The 22,115-nt window shown below is 40.7% G+C and overlaps 1 protein-coding gene across 5 annotated transcripts in view; it reads right to left on the reverse strand.

Moving 5' to 3' along the window:
* Positions 1–269: 269 nt before the first annotated feature.
* Positions 270–22,115, reverse strand: part of LOC5564305 (protein grainyhead) — a 682,122-nt gene continuing 660,276 nt past the window's right edge. For 3 of the 5 annotated variants that reach the window (XM_021842677.1, XM_021842676.1, XM_021842679.1), the window contains 5 exons: positions 4,803–4,982; positions 4,455–4,606; positions 4,147–4,342; positions 2,985–3,049; positions 270–2,449 (listed from right to left, as the gene is read on the reverse strand). In XM_021842677.1, coding sequence (XP_021698369.1) covers positions 2,323–2,449; positions 2,985–3,049; positions 4,147–4,342; positions 4,455–4,606; positions 4,803–4,982 — 720 coding nt within the window. In that variant the 3' untranslated portion in view covers positions 270–2,322. The remainder of the gene's footprint in view (positions 2,450–2,984; positions 3,050–4,146; positions 4,343–4,454; positions 4,607–4,802; positions 4,983–22,115) is intronic. The other 2 variants (XM_021842678.1, XM_021842680.1) reach the window with 1 other exon arrangement.

The following is a 22,115-nucleotide window of genomic DNA, read 5'->3' on the forward strand; positions in this document are numbered from 1 at the left end:
TAAATGGATGCTGCTTAAGTGAGACTCGTTGTACAGAAATAGGATTAAATTAGAGAACAGGATTTCGGAATGTTCGAAAACGGCCAACAGGACAATTAGTAAAAATCATGTTTTATTCAATATTCATAAAATATAACAATAGAAAATTTTGAAATTTACTTTCATAATAAGAAACGATTTTGTCTACTATAAATCTCTATAACTATCTTACGATTGGAATGATAATATTCTTCAAATAGCTTAACCTATTTGTTAGTCACATTTTTCTCAAAATTGTTCCACAGTTTGACGTTTGTTTCGCGTCACGCGTATGGAATGGCAAACCTTGTTTCTACTATCGGGGAACAGTACAATGACCGCGTTCGTTTTTTGTATGTGTGTGATTGTCGTTATTAACTACTGAGAAAGCATTAAACTTACAGAAATCGGGAACAATAAAATAAAGAGTACAGAAAACAGCTAGCTGATCATCATCATCATCATCATCATCCACCACCACCAAAAGAAATCATTTAAGTCGGTTACCTACTGTAAGTAGAAGATTTTTCACAACAGAAATAATATGCAGCCGCGGGCGATGGCGCGCGGCCATTAAATACTGCGTAACTACTACGGTCTAGTCCTCTTTTAAGATTAGTAAAATTAATATTGCAAATATTTTTTTCTGCGATGTACGCGACGCGCAACTCATCGGAAGGTTCTTCCCGTTAACACTATCCTACCGTTCATTCGATTAGCATTGCTCAAAGTCTGGTTGTTTTTAGTTTGTCTATTTTACGAACTTTGTGTGATCGTTATTTGTTGTGCAATGAATTGCAGTATATTGGCCACCGAGGAGTTTTTGAGGAGGGTTTAAGGTTTTTTTTTCATGTATGGCAATTGTTTGACATTTTGTAGTGCAAATCGTGGCAAGATTATTTGGGAATGCAGTTTTGCTCGCACAAGAGCTAGTTTTGGGCGGCTGGGGGGTTTTCTGTGGCGCTTCTCCTTTTTCTTCCTATATCACATTAGCATTACTCATGTTTCGCTGTCGTCGCAGGTTTTCGAAAGAATGTTAAAACTGCGTTTCAGTTAAAATACTTTCCTTTTCTGATAATGTTGCGATTAAAATCTCTCAGGTACTTATCAATTAGTGCTGAATGTTTTGTTGTTTCTCTAGGTGTTAAAGATGATAGACGTTGTTCTTATTCTCTATTTGTATTCTCAAGTATGGCAGTTTCATCAGAGGGGATTTTCTTAAAATTAATTATAGCTTTAAAACGATTCAAAGCATGCTTTCTTGGAATGATTCAAGGGACAAGTACGTTGATGAGGGTTTACTAAAAAAAGTGTTTACGTAAGAAATACGAATTAAAATCTGTCATGGAATATAGAATGAGCGTTTAAACTAACATTTCTACGAGTTAATCTTATCTGCCTATGCTATTGTTACGTTTGTAGAGTTATTGTTAATATTGCAACCGATGGATGATCGCTACCAGCTATTATTAAAAGAAAACTATTTTGTTGTACAAAACGTTTCGTTTGCTATATGATTCTGTGATGTAAAGTACGTTCAATCGTAAAATGATTTAGAATCAAAGAATAAGTACTCATTCCGCAGGAGAAAGCAAGAGAAAATCTCTCAATCTATCTAATTAAGACACAAAAATTTATGGCTGAAATCTACTCTGACCGGAACGATTGGCTCAGATGGGTGGCCAAGAGGAGGAAATAGTGGACCGTAGTCGATCGAAACAACCGTTCCAAAAGTTGAGCAAAACAAATCGTGGGCCGCAACCTCGGGATGTGGCCGACCCTCATAAAATACAAATATATTTTGAGATCTTGTAGTGGATTTCTAGCTTGGTTTGTTCATTGAAGTTGCGTTTAAACTAGGTGCGATAAATGCGTTCGATAGATGAAATAGAAAACGGGCACTCCTCAAAACTAACTACGCTCCTGTCCACGGAATCTCATCTTCTCTGCTATAATGAGGAGCTTGCGGTGTTTCCTCCTTTCTGCTCTTAGTTTAAGTATCATTTTGTGTTTTACAAATAAATAAATAAATCTAAACAATTACAAGTTATAAAATCTAGAAACGTGCATTAACTTAACTCTATATGTGCTATTCATCTGCCCTTACTCGTTTTCTTGAGTAAGGGACCACTTACACTAAACAATGTACAAGTGTTAAACGTATTAATGTCTCTTTTAAGGCACTGTCGAACAAATTTTTACCTTCTGATCGGAAATTGAAATTACTAAGAAAACAGATAAAAGAGTAAAATTCGTACACCTAGCCGATTGTGTGATTCACTACTCTAGTTCACGTACCGACGATCAATGCGTGGGAAGTTCCGTCAGCGTGATGTCGTAAAGGTCTTCCTCGTATTGTCGCACTTCCAGGATGAAGATATCCTCATTGCAGTAGTGTCTGATCATGTCGTCGTCAATTCTCGCCGTAATCCTGCGAAGGAGGGAAAAGAGGGAATCAGAATGTCAGTTGGAATTAGTACAGATCGGGGTTGACCTTAATCGATATTCTACCATATTTTTATTGCATGCAAGTTTGGCGCGCTTTTTGGAGGCGTGTGTCAGTGGGTAAGTGTTAAAGCATAAATTTAGGCGAAGCAAAGCATGATGAAAATGGCGCGCTTTCTCCCTTTGTTCGGAGTTCTCTTTTGTTCGGCCGAACAAAGAAAGAAGCAAAATGGGCGCGTCTTGGTTAGAGCTTTTAGATACAAGTAGCTTTAAAGGTTAGTTTTTCGGTAAAAATAATAAAAACGTTGCAAACTATGTTAGTGATAACAACGAACGCGGGGCTTCAGCGAGTAAAACGAAAATGGATGAAATGAGAATAAGAGAGCAAATTTTGTTTTTGACTTCTTCGTATCTATGGTTTGGATTGATCGTGACTTTGTTTCAGAGAAAAAAGGATAGAAAACAGAGGAAGGAAATCTACGGCTTCAAATAGTACACTGCTGCGAATTGCAGAAACTTACCCTTTCTTATTTTTGCGATAAATATTATTTATTCTGGACGACGAAATTTTGAATTTATTTTCAATCTGGAATTAGCAAATAGAGAGAGAAAACAACTGTAGGACATTCTTTTTTGGAAACGGAGCGTGGGCCCAACTCCAGGTGGCGTTCGCCCATTGGAAAACAAAATACTTTTTCGTCTCCGTCTAAAATGGTGAAGATTTGGATTGTGCGACGACAAATTTGGAAAAAATGTGCCAATAATCAACTTTCGCGCGTGGTTGCGGTTGTTTGCATCAACTGCTTTTGTGACATTGATTGCGCGCGGTATGCAAACTGACAGCACTGCGGTATTTTGACATCTGATCCACAGGTGACAGATAGGTCACCCGAAAGGCCCTCTCGCGGATGGCGGAAGTACTCGTCGACGAGAAACACTTCATGACAGATGAATGATGTTAATAACCAAGCTTCCGGGGTTGATTGGATTTAATGTTGTTGCCTGGGCTTAGAGTTGAATAAATGTGGTTTAAGTCACAGTTCCTTATTTTTTCTTGGCTCGATTAGCATAAACCCCAAACATAAGCGCATTCACATTCACTCTGCTAAGATAATGAGAGGCAAGGGACATACACACAGATAAGGTTGGTTTGGTTGTTTTTGCTTGGTGGTTAATACGACCTTTGATTTTTTTAGAGGGGGGAATTAGTGTCCACAACGGAGGAGGTATTAAATATTGGGTGCCTGTTTTGTGTGGTTATGAAACCGCCTTAGCAGTAGTTGTTTGGCCGGTGTTTCTAGTGTGCCTTAATTAATGATTAAACAGAAACATAAAGCGGATTAATTAAAAATTGGTTATTGGCGCAAATATTTCCGATTTTGTTGTCAATTTGGTTTTGTTTCGCTGCGGAAAGTGAACTGACAGCTGTCACCGGTGGAGTTTGACAACTGTGCAGTCCCTTTTCGCGGTGTGTCTTTTGAATCCAATCACATTTGCGGTTATATTCAACACCATGGTGCCATTACCGAGGCAAAATTGTTGATTTGATTTTGCTTTTTTGTATGGAAGGGTTTGGTGCAAACTGGGTGTTGTTTGGTTTGGAAATCCGGAAAAGTATTTTGAGTTTCCAAGGTTTTTGGTTGGTTTTGCGTACGCGAGACTAGCGCGCAACTGTCAACTTACGGCATTCAAAAGTCCGACCGTCGACGGCGGAACAACGTGCAGGGGTGTGTAGACGTCTTCGTTGTCCTGTCGGACGTAAAGCATGACCCGCTCGCTCAACGGTGGGGTCATCCGCTGTCGCTTGATCTGCGGGCTGAATTCGGACATGTTGCTCACCAACGATCCGTCCATGATAATGCTTGGATCCTTTTTGTCGCTGTTTGGGCGAAAGAAACAGAATATTAGAATACGTTGAATAGGTACGTAGCTCCTCACGATTGCCAGGAGGAAGCACGATGATTGGAATTTCTATCCGACTTTTCACTCACGTGTTAACGTCAGGCGGGAAGTGATTGTGGAACTTGAGGGTAGGCGTGGTGGCTTTATTGGCATGCAACAAAAATGGCGATTTGACATTGTCGGAACCTCCGGACAGGGAATCGGCATCGTGACCGTAGAACTGCAAGTCCATCGACGCAAGCTGTGAATGGTGAAAAAAGGTTAGAATCTCGTTTAACATATGCAATGATTGATATTTAGGTCACGAAAACTGATAGCTGTTTCGAAACCACAATCGGTTATGGGCCCATTTTCGACATGGACTTTCTCAGCTTTGTTCTAGAGCGAACAGTGTTCCCAGCATCGTATCGTCGCCGAATTTCCCCGCATCGTCTCACCTTATCGATGTCCTCCGATGGCGAGAATAGTACCGGTGGCTTCATCAGGTCACTCATCGTGTAGAACTCGGACCGATCCACGACAGGGTGGTACAACTCGTCCAGCTTTTTCCGTCCGGTGGCGGTCATCTTGCGCTTGGCAGCTCGCCGTTCTTCGTCACGCGTTTTGCGCTCAGCACCCTGTAATGATGAGAATTGTGAATGATTTAGTAAGGATAAAGAATCAAAAGATCTTAAAAATGATTTTAATAGAATGTACAAATGTCTTCCGAAACCTAAAAACCTTTTAAGCAATGATTAATAAACAATTGTTGATTCACTTCCAAAAAGTCCAAAATTTTTCGATAAAACTGTTTTTATCCAACAACAAGCTTGATCGTGTTCTCGATATCTCTTTGGCGAATTTTCCCACTAAAAAAAAAGAGTTTGAATTATAATAGGGACCTTGAGCCCTCTTCCACCTTTAAAGCAAAACGCTTAAGTTTAGGCCACATGTTTACTCAACTTTTCGGGGGTTGAACAAAACATTTTTTTCTGATTTTTAAGATTTTGTCACACCACTTCGTTTAAACTCAAATTTTGGGTTATTTTGTTTTTCGTGTCCTCTATGAAATGTCAGGTAGGATCAACTCCAAAGCAGAATGGATTTAAATAAGAGTGGCATCAATGACAAAATTGGAGCAGCGGTGAACTGTCATTTCCGTACAAATCCACGTTCCAATTGAGCAGGAGACCTGTCAAAATTGGAACATGTGGTGACGCTATCCACGCTTATTCATAGCGACCGTTTTGGATATTTTAATGATCCATTAAAATGAAATGAGTCAAAATTTGAACCTTGACATTATTTTTGACATTTCAATAGGCACACGGAAAACATAATTCACCCAAATTTCAATTTAAGCCAGAGTGGCAGCGAACTGTCATTTCCATACATATCCGCGTTCCAATAAAAACTGGAACATGACGTAACTCTTGTTTACAGGCACTTTGGTCTATACCTGTGTCATAAACACTTTTAAACAAATTGTAGTCAAAAAGTAGCATCCATGCCATCCATTTGACCCGCATCCTCGGTCATCTCTCAAACCGGGCAATGGAATGCATCTACTTGCACTGCCGCCATGGGAACCGGGTAAGCGCTACGAGCGCAGATATAGATATTTTTCATTTTTATAAGTGGCTGCGAGCGCGTGTGAGATTATAGCCGAGCTTATCTTCATTAAAAATGTGTAAAATATTGTTGCATCGTCATTTTCCGTGCGCACTGTCATAGGGCAATCGTCGTCGGTCGTTGTCTCGATTCTCGAGTGCGCATTTGCATCCTCGATTCCCAACATGGCTATCGTTCGGCTAGGATTGGCAATGCAAGGGGAAGGACAGTGTACCAAATGGAAATTTTACACCGCGCTGTCAGTTGCGGGTAAATGGCTTTTCAGACAATTTTATTAAAGCTCTAGGAAAGTGTCATTGTGCGGAAACAGTTGGCATCGGAATCGCCAACATTGAACGCAGCGAAAAAAGACGAAATTGAATTGTAAAACGGAACGGGCGGTCATCGAGTTGACGGAGATTGTGCTCCGGGACACATGTGTGTAATGTCAGGTCGAAAATTGAGTTGATGTGGCGTTACGATGAGAAACTGATTGAAATTGGCACCTTCGAGGAATGCCTATCACGTTGTTGCGTTGCGTGAGGAGGCATATCGACAGCACGGTAGTGACAGATCACGCACTGCGACGAATGATGACCTTGATCCACACGGATGAGTGACAGTGAGGTGCGTGTGGATTTTCTGAACGCGTGAGGCCAAGCGATTGAAGAAGTTTGATTCATTTTTGAGGGGTAGGACTCATCAATATTCAAAAGCAAGATTTTCGTTTGAATTCATCTTGAATAAGATGCTGTTCCAATAAAAAAAAATAGTTAAATGACAAAACACGTATCGTTTCCTGTGATAATATATTTCCACAGACAAACAGACGTAACACTTAGAAAAAATCTCGATCAAAATCATAGTCACGAGGACATGTACGCCCAATACTAAAATCAGCGTGTTTGGCCGACGGGCCAACAGATGGCGGTTGTGTGTAAACGTCAAACACGAACAAAAACGAAGCAAGCGGTGCGGGTGACGGATTGGCCACCTAACATATTTTTGAATCGACCGTTAAAAAGGTGGTTGATGGACAATGATGAGAGTGTGACGTCTGTTTGTCTGTGATATTTCGAAGTCAGAGTGAAAAACTTTTTCAGTGCAATATTCGATCCCCTCCTTAGACAATCAAATAACCAGATGGGAGCCTTTTAACCTAACCGTTTTGAACGCTTTTAAATTTGCACCAATAACTTTGAAAAATCTGTACGTTTTTAGATAATGGCTGGTACGCTGATCATAAGTATTGTGCAAAAGGATAGGACAAGAAACGGTCAAGGAATGATTCCGCTACCGAAATTACTTGAGCTGTACGCTACTGAGAAGTAGAGCTGATTTCATAACGTCGGTAACGCCTGCCGTACATATTAAATTGAGCTGTCAGTTTTCCGTACACGGAGAAAATGAAGTACTCAAAATTGTGTTTATTCCACTCAATTCGGGGGTTCGCGTGTTAACCTACTTTTGAGTTGATGGGGTAGAAGTGGTTTTCATTTGCAGCCAAGCGAAAAAATACCTACAGGCTAAGTTATTCTCACTCAACCGGCAGATCAAACAACTATGCCATTTACTCAAATTTGAAGTAAGGCACAAAGGTTCGGTTTTGGGGTTGTTTTGTTCTTCGCTCTCTGACAACAATAGAAGGAGCGAATTAAACAGGGAGAGAAGTTAAAAAATAATGAAATATGGGTTTTCTGTTTGCTCCGTGTACGTGACAGCTGGAATGGAATCAGTGGAAAAGTGACAGCTCCATTTGATTTGTATAGCAGGTGTTACCGACGTTATGAAATCAGCTCTACTTCTCAGTAGCGTACAGCTCAGTAGCGGAGTCATTCCTTGTCCGTTTCTTGTCCTATCCATTTGCATAGTACTTATGATCAGCGTACCGGCAAAAAAAAAGAATTAGGGTTAATTCACAAATTTCATAACGTCAAAAATGCCAATTTTTGACATTCACCCACCCTCTTGTACCACTTTTGGTATGAATATTCCACGAATTGTGTATGACCTGTAACATTTCGAGGACACCCACCCACCCCCTTCAGCGTTATGAAATTTGTGAACAGGCCTTTATCATCGAACATTTGTATGTCTCTCCAATTATTCTCTTCCCAATCTGTTTTTTCAATTTGCTGAAAGTGTACCGATGCTTCGATCGCCCAGCAGGAAGACAATTGTATCCTCCCGCCCGCTCGATTGGAGTTACACACATTGTAACCGAACCCCGTGGCCGGAGGCTGCTACCAGAATTACAACACACTTCCTTTCGGACGGCTCCATTTCATTCAAGATTTTATCCAATCCCGCCGCATCATAGCTTGGTTGGTGGTTCGATGTAAATGTAGGAAGCGCAGCGCAGTTGCAATAATCGAACCGAGGAAGAGAGCGTACATAATTTATGATTATATTTATTTCCACCCCGCAATAAAAGCAGTTATCTACCATTCATCCAATCCACAGAGGCCGGTGCGGTTAACGTCAGAGTTTCAGGCGGCAATGGCATCCGATCGATTGCACACTTTCCACGAGATCGTCCCCCATTCATAGCGCGAGCACAGATAAATAGACGCCACGCTGACGAATTTCCATCGGCAACGCTTCAAGCGATCGCTTTAAGTTCTCACAGCGAGAGGCTCGCATATCGTTTTCCGTGGTGTTTGACGTTTCACACTAGCGCCATCTCCATTTCATGTTGCACATTACGCATTACGCGTTATAACGTCTATTCGGCTATGCCTGTTCGATGTGCATGTTACAGAAGACAATCATGAACGATCGAATGCAAATCTAAGGTATTGTAGATATCCAAGATCCCCTAATCTTCGTAAGTGCCAGCACTTGTTCCACTAGGCTAGGATCATCCCAATCACCGCTTGCTTCGTAGGAAGAAGCAGCGTATCCCATAGGCGATTTGCGCTCACCATGTGGTAATTTGCAGTACAGATCCTCAGGCAGAAAAGATACACATTTTACAAGAATCTAAGAGTACGTGACAACTTATCGTTATCATAGCGAAGTTGCGGGGCACGCCAACGCTGTCCAGTCCCGTTAGAGAGCCGCAACAACTGGGTAACTGATTTTGACAGTGAGCTTCCACGACTCCCGATGCAAGGCCCTACAGAATCCGCTCTCTGCCCCAGGACCATGATTGATGGTGTGCTAAATGATTGACACAATAAAGTCTCGGGCTCTTCATTCCATGTAATGGCTGGATCGGGGTCCAGTCCAGCAGAAGTGCAGAACCAAACATTGTAGCTAATTGTGCGCCTCCGGGAGGTGGAACGCTCGATTAATTCCTTTCTTCCGCAATAAAGCGATCATCGGCGAGAGCGGGAGGCTGTCATTTATGCTAAAGGGTTCTGAATGAAGCTTCTCCCCCGGGGGATCCTGCCTGGGCTGAGGCAAAATCAACAGCGAAGGGTTATGATTATTATGATTGCACTCTGGCGGTGGCATTGCGCACAGTGAATGGCAAGTGCGCAGTCAGTGCATGCGCAAGTGCATTAAGGTGGTATAAATGCGACCACTCAATGACGATGGGTGCACAGTGAAAAATGAGATAAAATGCAAAGAAATGACATTTCAGTGCTTTTTTTTATTACTTTTGAAGAAGGCCCTTTCTTAGGCTTGTAATAAGGTCCACGACTACAAAACAAAGTCATGCTGAAGGTGTCTGGGTTCGATTCCCGATCTGTCCGCAATCTTTACGTAAAGGAAATTTCCTTGACTTCCCTGAACATAGAGTATCATCGAACCTGCCACACGATATACGAATGCGAAAATGACAACGTTGGCAAAGAAAGCTCTGAGTTAATAACTGTGGAAGTGATCATTGAACATTAAGCTGAGAAGCAGGCTCTGTCTCAGTGAGGACGTAATGACAAAAAGAAGAAGAAGAAAATTGAACTGACATATTGAACTCTTAGGTTATTCATATGAAATTTATAAGATAACATTAGATTGAATGTGAAATTGGAACATCTACAGGACATTTGTACAATCACACACAAATCTACAGAAAACTTTCTTCGGTGTAACACCTCGTGTAACGCACTTCAACACAAGCGTTACATTCGCCCCTCAAAATCGCAATTACCCCGCTGCACGCCTACTGTGGAGCAAGTGCATCGGGACAGCGCGCGCAATGATCATAATTGCACACAAAAATAAACACGAAGATTTGCTGTAGCGCTGAGTAAATGAAAAGGAGGTTACAAATGGACTTATAAAACTTAATATTCCGTTGCATCGGCGGCTGAGCACACCACCATACCGACCGACCGACCGTTTGTTCTTTGATGGCCCCGTAGTGAGTGCATGGGTGCAATAAAACCGCAAAGCAGGTTACCAGCACTGGCTGCCGCTGGGAGAGTGCTTAAATTGCAAATTACAGCATAAAATATGGGATTGAGAGACAACCAACGCCGCGTTCGCACCGGTAGCAGAACTTCAGCAACGCAGCAGCATCATCCCGTTGTCGGTGTCGTCGTTAACGCATCCCTTCCCCTCGCTTCCTGGTCAGTGTATTTGCAATTCCTTCCGTAACGCGCCGAACTCTCCGGTGGTGGACGGTACTTCAGGGTTTTATAGTTTTCAATTTCGATTTAATGTAAGACCCCGGAGACTGGAGGAGTCTGTTGATGGGAAAGACCCGCCTGTCCATCTACACACTTCCCCTAATTCCAGAGGTAGGCACGACATTTGATAAACGCGCAGATAAAATTCCCGTTAAAGACGTCGTAAAACTATGCGCGCGGACACCGATTTCTGGCTTCCCCGTTTCCCTCGACGTCATTTCATCCCAGCCGTGGATGTTTGAGCGTTGGAGTCCCACTTTTAACGTAAAATGGGGTAACTTTGTAGTTTTAATTGTTATTCATGCAACAATTTCCAAAATGAAGATTTTTCAGCACGACGCTTGTCGAGTTTGATAAACACGACGAGTGTTGAAAAAAATCGAGTTTTGCAACGAGTTGCATTTTGGATGCAAGGAATGATTCCGCTATCGAAATTACTTGAGCTGCACGCTGCTAAGAAGTAGAGCTGATTTCATAACGTCGGTCACGCCTGCAGTACAAATCAAATGGAGGTGGCAGTTTTCCGTACTGAAAAATGTACCGCTCAATTATTCCGCAAGCAAAAATGACACTTCACTCATACTGGATCAGCTGTCAAAATTACTTTGGTAAAAAAGAGAAATTTTACTTGAGCGCTTTACGTTTCAGGTGCATACACTGTAAACTCGGCATTACCCTTTAATGTGGGAAAAATACTCATTATTTGCTGATATATGGAAACGTCAAAATGATGGGTACTTTATTTTTTCAGATACAGAGTATTTTATACCCTTTTCTATATTCCACGAACATACTCCTTAATGGGTGAAAAAAATCTTGCAGTTTTATAATAGTTCTTTATGGAGCAGACATACTTGCGGTAACAAGATGAAAAAAGTTTATTTTCTAAATTTGGATAAATCAATGGTAGGTATTATTTCTTTTCCTGTAGTGTTATAATTATAAAGAAACAATCAAATATTACAGGATACTTTTGCTGCCGTACACATCCCGTATGCATGTCCCGGTGCACAAAATCGCCAAAAGTAGCTGCCCATTTACTAGGCTAGTAACATCAACGAGAAATAATCAATTATGGTCCCGCACCTGAATAATGATTATTTGTAAATATTTGTCGAATAAAACTGATGTATATGTTTAAGTTTTTTAGTTGGTATTTTTATAAACGAGAAAAAAATAATAAAATTATATAGAACTTTCATATATGGAAAAAGGGTAAATTTTACTCTGTTTCTCAGAAGAAATGTTTTGGATATAATGGGTAAAATTCACTCGTTGGTCTGACGTACAAGTCGTTTACTCTTTAATGAGTAAAGGCCCTTTACTCTTTTTATGAGTTAAACTAGTTTCTCTCAAAAAGGGTACTTTTTTACCCTTTAAAGGGTACTTTGGTCTTACAGTGTACCACGCATAACAGTGGAGTTGCTCTTATACAGCGTTGTCAACCTTCCAGTTTTTCAGAAACATTCCTGATTGTTAAGGCCCATTTTACAAAAATCTGGAAGGTCCAGATAAAACTGTCCACAAATTTGTAAATTCCAAACAAAATATTCAAAATCTTTCAGATTTTGAAAAAATGACTTAGCATCCCTGTTCTTATATTTCGGGAGAGACACGGACAAAAAACGACCAAAATTAGAGTTTAAAAAATGTGTTTTTTACCTCAACCAACGAAAAACATTGGAAAATTGAGTTAACATGTGTTTCTGGTCTAAACTCAAGCATTTGTTATTAAAATTGGGACAGGCAGGGCTGGTAGCAATCAGACAGCAAAACAATAGTGACTTTGATTACCAAAAAGCGACCTAAAAGCAACTTCAAAACTACAAGTATTATGGCTAAAAGACTTTCTATGTAGATATTGATCTACCTACATATCGAGTGAATCTAGAATGTAGAGAACATTAAATTGAAATATTCATTTACAGTTATCTGTCTTGGATAAGACTTGATTGTCATAAATGGTTAAAAATAAGGCGAATAAGAGATTTGACTTTCCATTTTGACGAGATAAATATTAGTTTGGTGTAGATTACAATTTTTAATTTCTGATTTCAGCCGTAAGAAAAATCGCAGTTTATCAAATACATAAAAACCGAAAAACAAACCCGTGAGGGAATTTTTTAGCAAAATTCCTGTTTATGAGGAACTTACTGGCCAAAAGTCATTGAAGTTTTTGAAGTGAAGGTACAAAACATACTACTTGGAGTATTTTTTAACAAATCTGTGGAATAAATCGAGCAAAAATTTTCGAATTTCGATTGTAGACAACGTTGTAGCGGATTTCTCAAAAAAAAAAACATGGATAAATTTCAGAATATTCTGAAAAAAATCCTGGTGGTATTCAAAATTTAAAAACGTGCAAAACATAGAAACCCTGACGTAACTTGTGGCAGAATTTCTGTAAAATTAAACCCTTTTTTCTGCATGAACAAAAACAGAACACAATTGGTTTTGTTACTTTTGTGAACTCGAGACAAAGCAAATTAGATAAATGTTGTGCATAGGGTAAATTATGTATTTTGGACAGGCTAAGGATATGTCTGGAAACGGCGATTGATTAACTGCATAAGATACTAATATTTTATTACCTAATGTTACTTACATGCTTAATGTTCCATTGTACTTTGAGTTTCTGGGGAGCAAAAGCTTACAAACTGTAGTATTAGCTTCCAAAATAGCGTTTTTTGGTGACCTGTCTGTTATACATTTTGGACACCCTCATGTGAATATAATTTGGACAGGGGCGTTATCTCAATATCCATGTAATGGTTTCTTAAAAAGACGATCATATCATAAAATTTTAGGAGTTTACATGTGACTTATACATTTTTTCGCTTATCGGATGTGTATATTAGTGATAATCAATAATTTCATGTAATGCAAGCAAATATCATCAGATCCACGAAAACGCCTGCAAGTATGCATGCATGTAACATTCCAGTGTGTTTCATCAGATGGCCAAATTATTGCGCATTTCTTTCACCACTGGACTATCGCAGAAGTTTTTATAAGTGCGGAAACGCCAATAAAAGTGCGCAATGGCATTAAATCGGGTAGGTGTCTTTGGGGGACTTATTCTTTGTAAATCAGAGAATAAGTGCTCTGAAGACATCAACGTGATTCGATGCAATCCCGCACTTTTATTCACACTTTCGCACTTATGAGGCCGCACTTCGCTGTCCAGTGGTGAAAGAAATACACAATATATCAACTGAACAAAAACCGTAATCTATTTTGGACAAAACCTGATTTATGCCCTATATACTCATATTAAGATTTTAGATGAACTTAGCTTAAATTTTAGACATATTTTATCATGTTGCCACTTTTGAACTTTTTATGAATGCCAATTCTGAGCGCTATTATTGCATTTAATGTGTGTTCTTGAACTGCACATCCTCTTGCATTCGTAGGTATCACAGATGTTCTGTTGATACAATTCACAATTTTGATATTTTTGAAGCCAATTTGTAATTGTTATGGGAATGGTCATCATTAATAAGCAGCATAGAGTATTAATAATGATACATGATTTCCTATACATATATTCCTCACCATCTCGTTGGAAATGAGCATAGAACGACTCGCCTGTCCAAATTATATACGTTACCCTACGTGTTAATAAGAAAATGATTGCAAGAGTACTATGAATATTCACATTCCAACTAAACGTTTTAATAAAAAAATTTGGAAAACAATCTTATTACTCAGAGACGACTCTTAATCCCACATTTTATCTGTTTTACAACCCTGAAAATGACTAATTTCATTTTGCAGCGTTTGGTGGGGCAATGAGAGCGCAAGTCAGTCCAAAGCCGGGGTAAGGGATAGGTAATGGCCGTAATAGTCTATGCGGACCACTTGAACACCATCGGAAAGGATAAGAAGGGTTGGGGTAGGGTATAGGGAATGGAGAAGACTTGACACAGTAATGCGAACCCTGAAAATGACTAATTGCACAAATTTAGATCATAAAGTAAACAGTAAATGCTAATTTGCTGCTGAAAAGAAATCGCGCAAGAAATTCCTAGTCGATTTTTTGTAGATTTTTTTTTTCAGCGACTCCCGTTTGAAATGACGGCGATCAGAAAAAACGATTTCTTGGAGGCAAGGAATCTCTGAATTTTAAGATAAAGGCTGGTTTGCTACTGACAAGAAAAGGAATGCGTGGAAAATTTCTTCCCAGAAATGGTCCAGAAAACCACATTTTTCTGATCGCAGTTCGCAATTGAGAAGAAATGTCATTTCAACTTGAGCTCTCTGTAGGAAATTTATTGACCTATTCAGTCAAGGAATTTCTTTACTTTTCGTGAACGAAACATGTAGATCCCGCACCATCAAAGTTACCCCATTTCACGGTACCTACTATCGCTTGTATCTTGGAAATTTTGAATAATTAGATATTTGGTCGCATTTCTCGCTAGCGCGTTACCCACTGGATAGAGAGGCAACCCGTGCGGCGGTGGCGGCGAGGTCCAGAGTTGACGGACATACATTTACACCCCATATTTTTCATGCCTGGGCCTCAGCTGTGCAGAAAAGACCCCAAGGCAACGTATGTCATTCCACCTGTTTCTCAAATCCACTGCCTGGGACCTAGACTATAGACTGAGGTGAGGAGGACCGACCGGGTCGGATCGGAGGACCGTGACGGGTCGCGTTTTTATGTTTATATAATGTGCTCAAGCTCTGATTGTTCAATTTATGGGCCCGTATTGATGGCAGTTTAACGTTTTGGAATGTGTCTCTCGGTTATCAGTGGCTCATTATCTAACGAGAGTAATCGATAGATCTCGCTGAAAGAGAGAGACCCTGGAACGAAACGACGAAAGACGGACGGTAACGCTGGCACACATATTAATCATATTAATATGCATATCTATATAAGCGATGGCTGTGAGCTCGTTTGATTACGATGCAAACTGACCGCACGAACTAATAACTTTTGACAGTGTTATAACTTGTTGGTGCAGCGCGCAACATGCTCTTCGGTGTCACACAATTGGCAAACATCGATGATTATTGTGCAATCGTGGATCAGCGTGATGTGACGCTGCGGAGTGGCCTCTCCTCAGGATGAGGCTCTTAATTTTTCGATAATTTTAGATCATTATGGGCAAAAACTCATCTCAAAATTGCGATATGTTAACTCGTTCAGCAAATGATACATACACACTAGATAACGATTTGTAAAGGCCCGATCCCAAACGTTTTCGCGTGGCATCGGAGCTACATATGTTGTATCTCAGCCTGAGTTTTGACTGCTCAGACAAGGATAGACTACCAACTGGTGAGCTAGTTCCATGCTTATGATAATACATATATTAATTGTAGCAATGTTGCTTATATAATTATCAAACAAATTGGATGGAAGTTTCGTCACTACACTAGTAAATTTTGACTACGAACGTCTTTGGGAAACTAACCCCCACCCTGGAGCACGACTTTCGCATCCTTTTAATCTCGTTGATTATGGATCAGTCCAGCGAAAGAGAGCGAAAGGGCGAAAAAGCGCGCGCTGAACCGCAATCAATTTTGTTTGGCCTCGTAGCCCCTTTGTGGAGTCCCGGCCGCACGTTACCCAGGGCCACGAGTATGCTGCAGCCAATTTCCTTCCCGTTTCGTTACATGAATAATGGGATTTTAATAAACATTTACGGTACATTTTCTGCCAGGGATCCGAATCTCCCCGATCGCCGTCGCTTCAGAGGCAGAAAGAAAACCGGGCCCCCATAAACATTAAGAGGGCCTTTCGTGTGCCTTTTCATACCCCCCTTGCACTAGGCGGATGTGAGAGGTGGGGGGTGGTGGGTTTTGTTTCGGCAAGCCTGCCTCTGAGACAGTGCGCTGCGCATTCATGTTCTGGCTGGCGTACATTTTTTCGCTTAATGCGAGACATGTAACATGCATACATATGCATGCACGCAATTATTGGCAAACATGAGAATTATGTTGTCTTACATTCATCATAATCATCTTCCTTTTTTTGTGCTGAGTTTGCTTCCTGCCGGACCTCCAGATGATATGGCTTCTCTGTTGGCCGGCTGGCCATGAATGGAGGAGGAAGCTGCCTACGTAATGCATTTTGACCTCATCCATCGAAATCTTCGAAACAAAAGAAACGAATCCGCTCCTTTGTTGTCCGATGACCTCATTTTGTATGAGTTCGGACTTATTTTGGTATCCTTTATGAAGTTTTCTCCGACTGAAGGCAATTCCTGGATATCCGAATATCCACTTGAAAAATATCCTGAAGAGCATTTATCGAATAAAATCCTGCCGTTGGAACTGCTTTGAGAATTGTTACACGAATGATGTTTGGCATAGAATTCTCCAATGACAAAAATTCAGGCTAATAGTCCAATTTCAGTACCAAACGCTTAAGTTTAGACCAGAAACACAAGTTTACTAAACGTGGGTGTAAGTCCAAAAAACAATTTTTACCGGTTCTGAGATTCTATCACACCCTTTGGTTCAAACTAAAATTTTGGTAGCATTTTGTTTTACGTGTCCCTTCAGAAACGTCAGATTGGAAAAACACCAGTGTTGAAGAAAGCACGCAACCAGGGATGCCAAGTCGATTTTTCGAAAATCTGGAAGATTTTGAAAGTTTGTCTGGAAAAGTCTTGATCGCTTATAAAGTATATGGAGAACCTTACAAATTATTCACAAAACCTTACAAATTCATTTCGATTTTTTTCTGGATCTTCCAGATTTTTGTAAAATGGGGCCTCAAAAATCTGGAATATTCCAGACAAATCTGGAAGGTTGGCAACGCTGCACGCAACTGAATTTGACAGTTTTGTTTATTAGTGCAACAGTGTAAATAATGTGCGCGGAAACACGTGAGTTCAAGTGCAAAAATGATCCACAGAAGTTTTGTTACGCCTGTGGAAGCTACATTTTTAAGGGAGCGGTTAATTTTACAGCTTGTTAGAAAAATGCGTGTCGCCATTACTTTAAAACTGATGCCGAAAATCTCGGTGAATCGTTGACTCGTGTAAAACGTGTTTGGCAAGATGGGTGTCTGGTGAAAGATATTAATATGTCCAATATGATAAAGCCGGTTCGACATGCAGCCTCAGATCCGTATCCAGTTTGTCCGAAGCAAAGAAGAGTAGTTTCTGTAGAGTCTGATGTGGATAACCATCCAGCGTATTACGAGAAAGAAACCGAATTGGAAAGAAAACCGATACTGTTCACCCAATCAGATCTTGCTGATTTGATGAAGGATTTGAGTTTGCCAAAGACGTAGTGGTTCGAATCTCGATCATTTGGTTTTTCACATTGATTAGAGACCATAAGTACTTCAATTTGTTTTTCTGCAAATTTGTCCAAACCTTGAAATGGATCGCTCATTTCGATACAGCTTTGAATATTGTTCAATACGGTATCACGCGTGTTGAGTGGTGGAATTTCAGTAATCTAATATCACTGTTACGTCCGTCTATCTGTTCCTAATACTTTGAATATTATGTCTGAATCGACACTTAACCTGCATGCATTGAACATACTTCCCGTCGTAAATTTTCCATGGCACAGCAACATCCTCGTTCTGAAACAGCAGCCACCATCAGCCAGCACCAACACGAACTGCTGTCAACATCAAAATCCATCCGATCATTATATGGGCGCACGATCGCAACTACGACACGCTGATCAGCGGTGACGGTGTTATAGCCACCACATAGCTACTATAGGAGCGCAGTGACAATTTCAGCTACTGAAGCTGTTGACGCGAAGATACGGTCGTCGTCGTCGTCGTCGATAGGCGACAGGTTAGTTCTATCATCAAAGATTGGAGCTGTCGCGACACGATGTGACACTACTGCATCGAATGGAGTGCAAGGCGCGAGGCGAGGCGATATAATTTGCATAAATTAATGGCAAATTTTTATGCAAAATCACTCTATTTTAACGATGCTTCTCCTAATGGGACATGGGCTGCGAGCTGTCAAAGAATGTCGGCTCCTAGGCAAATATTGATCCGCTCCAATGATTGCGTTGGGACGTAATGCCAGCGAGGAAAGAAAAACTTCAGGAGCTCCAGAGGAGTCTTAAGCCGTGTTCAAGTGTTTTCTTATTAGGTCAAATGAGCAGTAAAACCTTCTTTCGGAAGTTTCCTGTGAAATTCACTTGTAAACAGAATTTAAATTTCCAATCGAATCATCCCTATTTAGTAGTATGGATCTTAAATGGATCATTCAAGGTAACTATTTCGGCACTCTAAACAGCGAAGACAACATATATGGGATTTAGCATTGTGACATCATTGCTGTTCTGTCAAACGCGCAAGACTACGGTGGCGCTATCTGTGCTTCTCATAACTGCCGTTTTGATTATTTGAATGGTCCATTGTCAAATTTACAATGATTTCTTTGGAAGATCATCAAATTGCCGTTAATAGATGACAATTAGAGCCATCTGTTGGCAAGCACTTGGAAGTACTATTCGTCATAGCAATAAAGAACTCCGTATAACAAACAAGTACTGAAAGAGCTCCGTCCGATCGTCTCAGGTCTGATGGCACGCAGCACCGATCATAAGCAATTATAAATATTTGTGCTTCATCCTGGCTCTAAAAAATGTCATCATTTAATCGAATCACTAAACAATCGATTATTCATTTTTATGGCTTTGTTTTTCCGACGTTTTATCAAACGCCATCTTCTTCGATTGGATCTTCTCCACAACCTCTCTAGCTCATTATAACTCCATAAGGAGAGGGATTTAATTGAAGTGAAAAAAAATCTATATCAAACCATTTTCTCATCGACTCTTGACTGGAGGAGACCGAAGGAGGGCGTCAACAGGCGGGGGGATCTTGCAAAAACATGACTCGTCGATATATGTAGTCTGTCGCTCGGTTCCGGGCGATGATGACGACCACGAGACGCGTAACAATTTTTCAATAAATTTTATTGAAGCGATAATGAGTGCAAGTCATGCGGGGAGAGCTGGTGTAGGTTCTTGCGCTGCAGAGTTCGTTGCTTGGCAGAGAGAGCATGTGGCGGAAAGGACCGATTCTTCGATCGGCGCATATCGAAACCGACAACCGCCAAGCCGCGACGTGGACACCGACCGGAGTGATAGATGGGAAGGCTTAACGAACTCCGGCTGGGACCTATATTGGTGCTGGTGGAGTTGGGCTGCTAACGATCGTTCATCGAGGTGCATGATGTCAACGACGACGGCTACAGCGATCACAGTGGCGCATGGCCGAGCAAAATAAATCTTCTCAAAATCACACTTTAATTTTTTTCGTAGACTACCAGGCAAATAAACTATCGTTCATAGAAACCCCTTATGAAAATTCGCCACAAGAAATCGGGTAGAAATTCATATGCTTGCCTTATGAAACCGAAATTTTAAAACAATAAAAGTTTCCACGGCACCCGGAATCAAACCAAGAACGTTGCGATCGAAAGGTCCATGCATATAGCACGCAGCTGTCGACGCCTTCAATTAGAGTGATGCTAAAACGTTATATAAAGCGTTCGTATTGTAATAATCGTTCCATCTTTCATTCCTGGCAAAATGTATGAATTTCAATAGTTCAATTCGCTGCGTGTATACCATTGGGTGACGCTTCCTCAAAATTTGAGATTGGACTGTTTCGTTTTTAATTTTCGGCAGCATCAAGTGTGGAAAACTCAACAAAATTGTAATTCTTTAGTTTAAATTCAACAAACAAAGCTTTAAACAGCTGTATTTCAACCAAATCATAACCGAGTTGAGCTCAATAGGCTTCAGCTTTAGCGTTGCTACGATATACCTCGTAGATTAGATACTAGAAACATTCAAGGTCAGGGGTTGAATTCTGAGAAAATGGAGAGTATCTCTCACTTATCGCTTTTTGTAACAATCATAATCTGCAACACATCATGAGAGTCTGTTTACCGTCTACTGCTGAGTAAAATGCCTACCCGCAATGGTAAATAAGCGAGAAAAATGGGTTTTATCATCGCTCTCTCTTTGGGGCTCTCTTTCACAGTTGTTATTTATCAAGCTTGTTACAACTTGCGAGACATTGCCGATCATGGACCGATATAGATGGGATGTTTTCGCTTGCTTTGATCGTGTTTCGAAATCAATTGAGAACGTATTCTGCAATAGCTAGTCATTTAATAGTCTCATCCTGACCGCTTTCAGGATCAAAGCTGGGGAGTAAACCTTGATCCAATCTTGAAAAGCATTACCAAAAGCATGAATATTGCTATTCCTGGTCACGACCAACTTTACCGTAACTTGGGATACGGAAAGGAAATGTTGATGTAGCACATACTTATTGAAATTGACTTTATTTGAAAGCTCTGTCCTAAGCCTTTGATTTGACGATTGTTATTCGATAGAGGTTTTGTCCGATCTTCACAAAAAGGCGCGCCACTGTGCGATGGCGACAAGTACCTATATGCTTGATAGGGGGACAGTAGTTTATACTTTTTTCTGTGTTTTCATTTTCGCTAATTAGCTGCTCTTGATTTGACTTCCGTTCTGTTCCGACAAGGGGGGTTGATAAGGAGGGCAAGGCGATGGAGGCGAAGGGGGTTTGTTTGCGTGTAATCAGTTCGGTGAAAAGTTGTTCCCACAGTTGAGGGGCGGCTGTTGGCAGACACTATTGAAGGGGGACGGGGTGACACTTATCACATTTAGTTCGCATTCGTCGTATAAGAATATTGTGGAACGGGGCTGATGGAAACTGAAATTTATATTTTATATCAGTGACGCTACTTTATTATCTCGCACTTGCACGGTTGATGGATTGTGCGACCTGGTTTACACGATTTGCTGGCGTCATTAGCAGGAAATGTGACTTAATTTTCCGGTGTTTTGATCATGTGGTGGTACGATGTTGAGTCAACGTCTTCGAAATTTGCTTCGAGCTTGACAGCTATAGCCTTAGAACGTATACTAAAAGTTTACTATATGCTCAAACAAATAGTGCAATATCGCGAGTACACCCTATTCATTCTGAAGTTCAGTGAGGCTACCTAACTTTCTATGCAGAGATCAGTTGAACTGGCTCGTCCGATTTGAGTCGTTTAAAACTATTTAATATCTGTCAACTTGCTATTAAGTATGGGACTTGAAGCTCAACAGATCTTAAGATTCGAAAGGCTATTTCATTGCACATTATAGATTTCAGACTGCCAGAACTGAACTGACTGAAACTGAAAATCAAACTTCCAACCATCAGAAATCAATTTCTGATTGTTCTTTGTGAACGTTTTTTTCGTTGAACATGGTTTTCCGGCAAAACTAATTAGGCTGATACGTGCAACGCCGGATGGTTCGAATTCAAGTGTTCGGGTTGCAGATGAAGTGTGAACCTCGTTTGTGACGTTAGAAGGATTGAAGCAAGGAGACGCACTTTCGAATTTTCTGTTCACCATTGCACTCGAGGAGGGTGCTATTAGGATATCTGGTGTGCAGAGAAACGGCACTAACATCACACGGTCGCACATGCTCTTTGGCTTTGCGGACGATGTGGATCTTATTGGAATCGATCGCAGGTTAGTGGAGGAGTCTTCGTGACTCTGAGGAGGAGACACAGCGAGGATAGGCCTGATCACTATT

Source organism: Aedes aegypti, chromosome 2 (genome assembly GCF_002204515.2).
Source record: "Aedes aegypti strain LVP_AGWG chromosome 2, AaegL5.0 Primary Assembly, whole genome shotgun sequence".
In the NCBI taxonomy this organism is placed as follows: domain Eukaryota; kingdom Metazoa; phylum Arthropoda; class Insecta; order Diptera; family Culicidae; genus Aedes; species Aedes aegypti.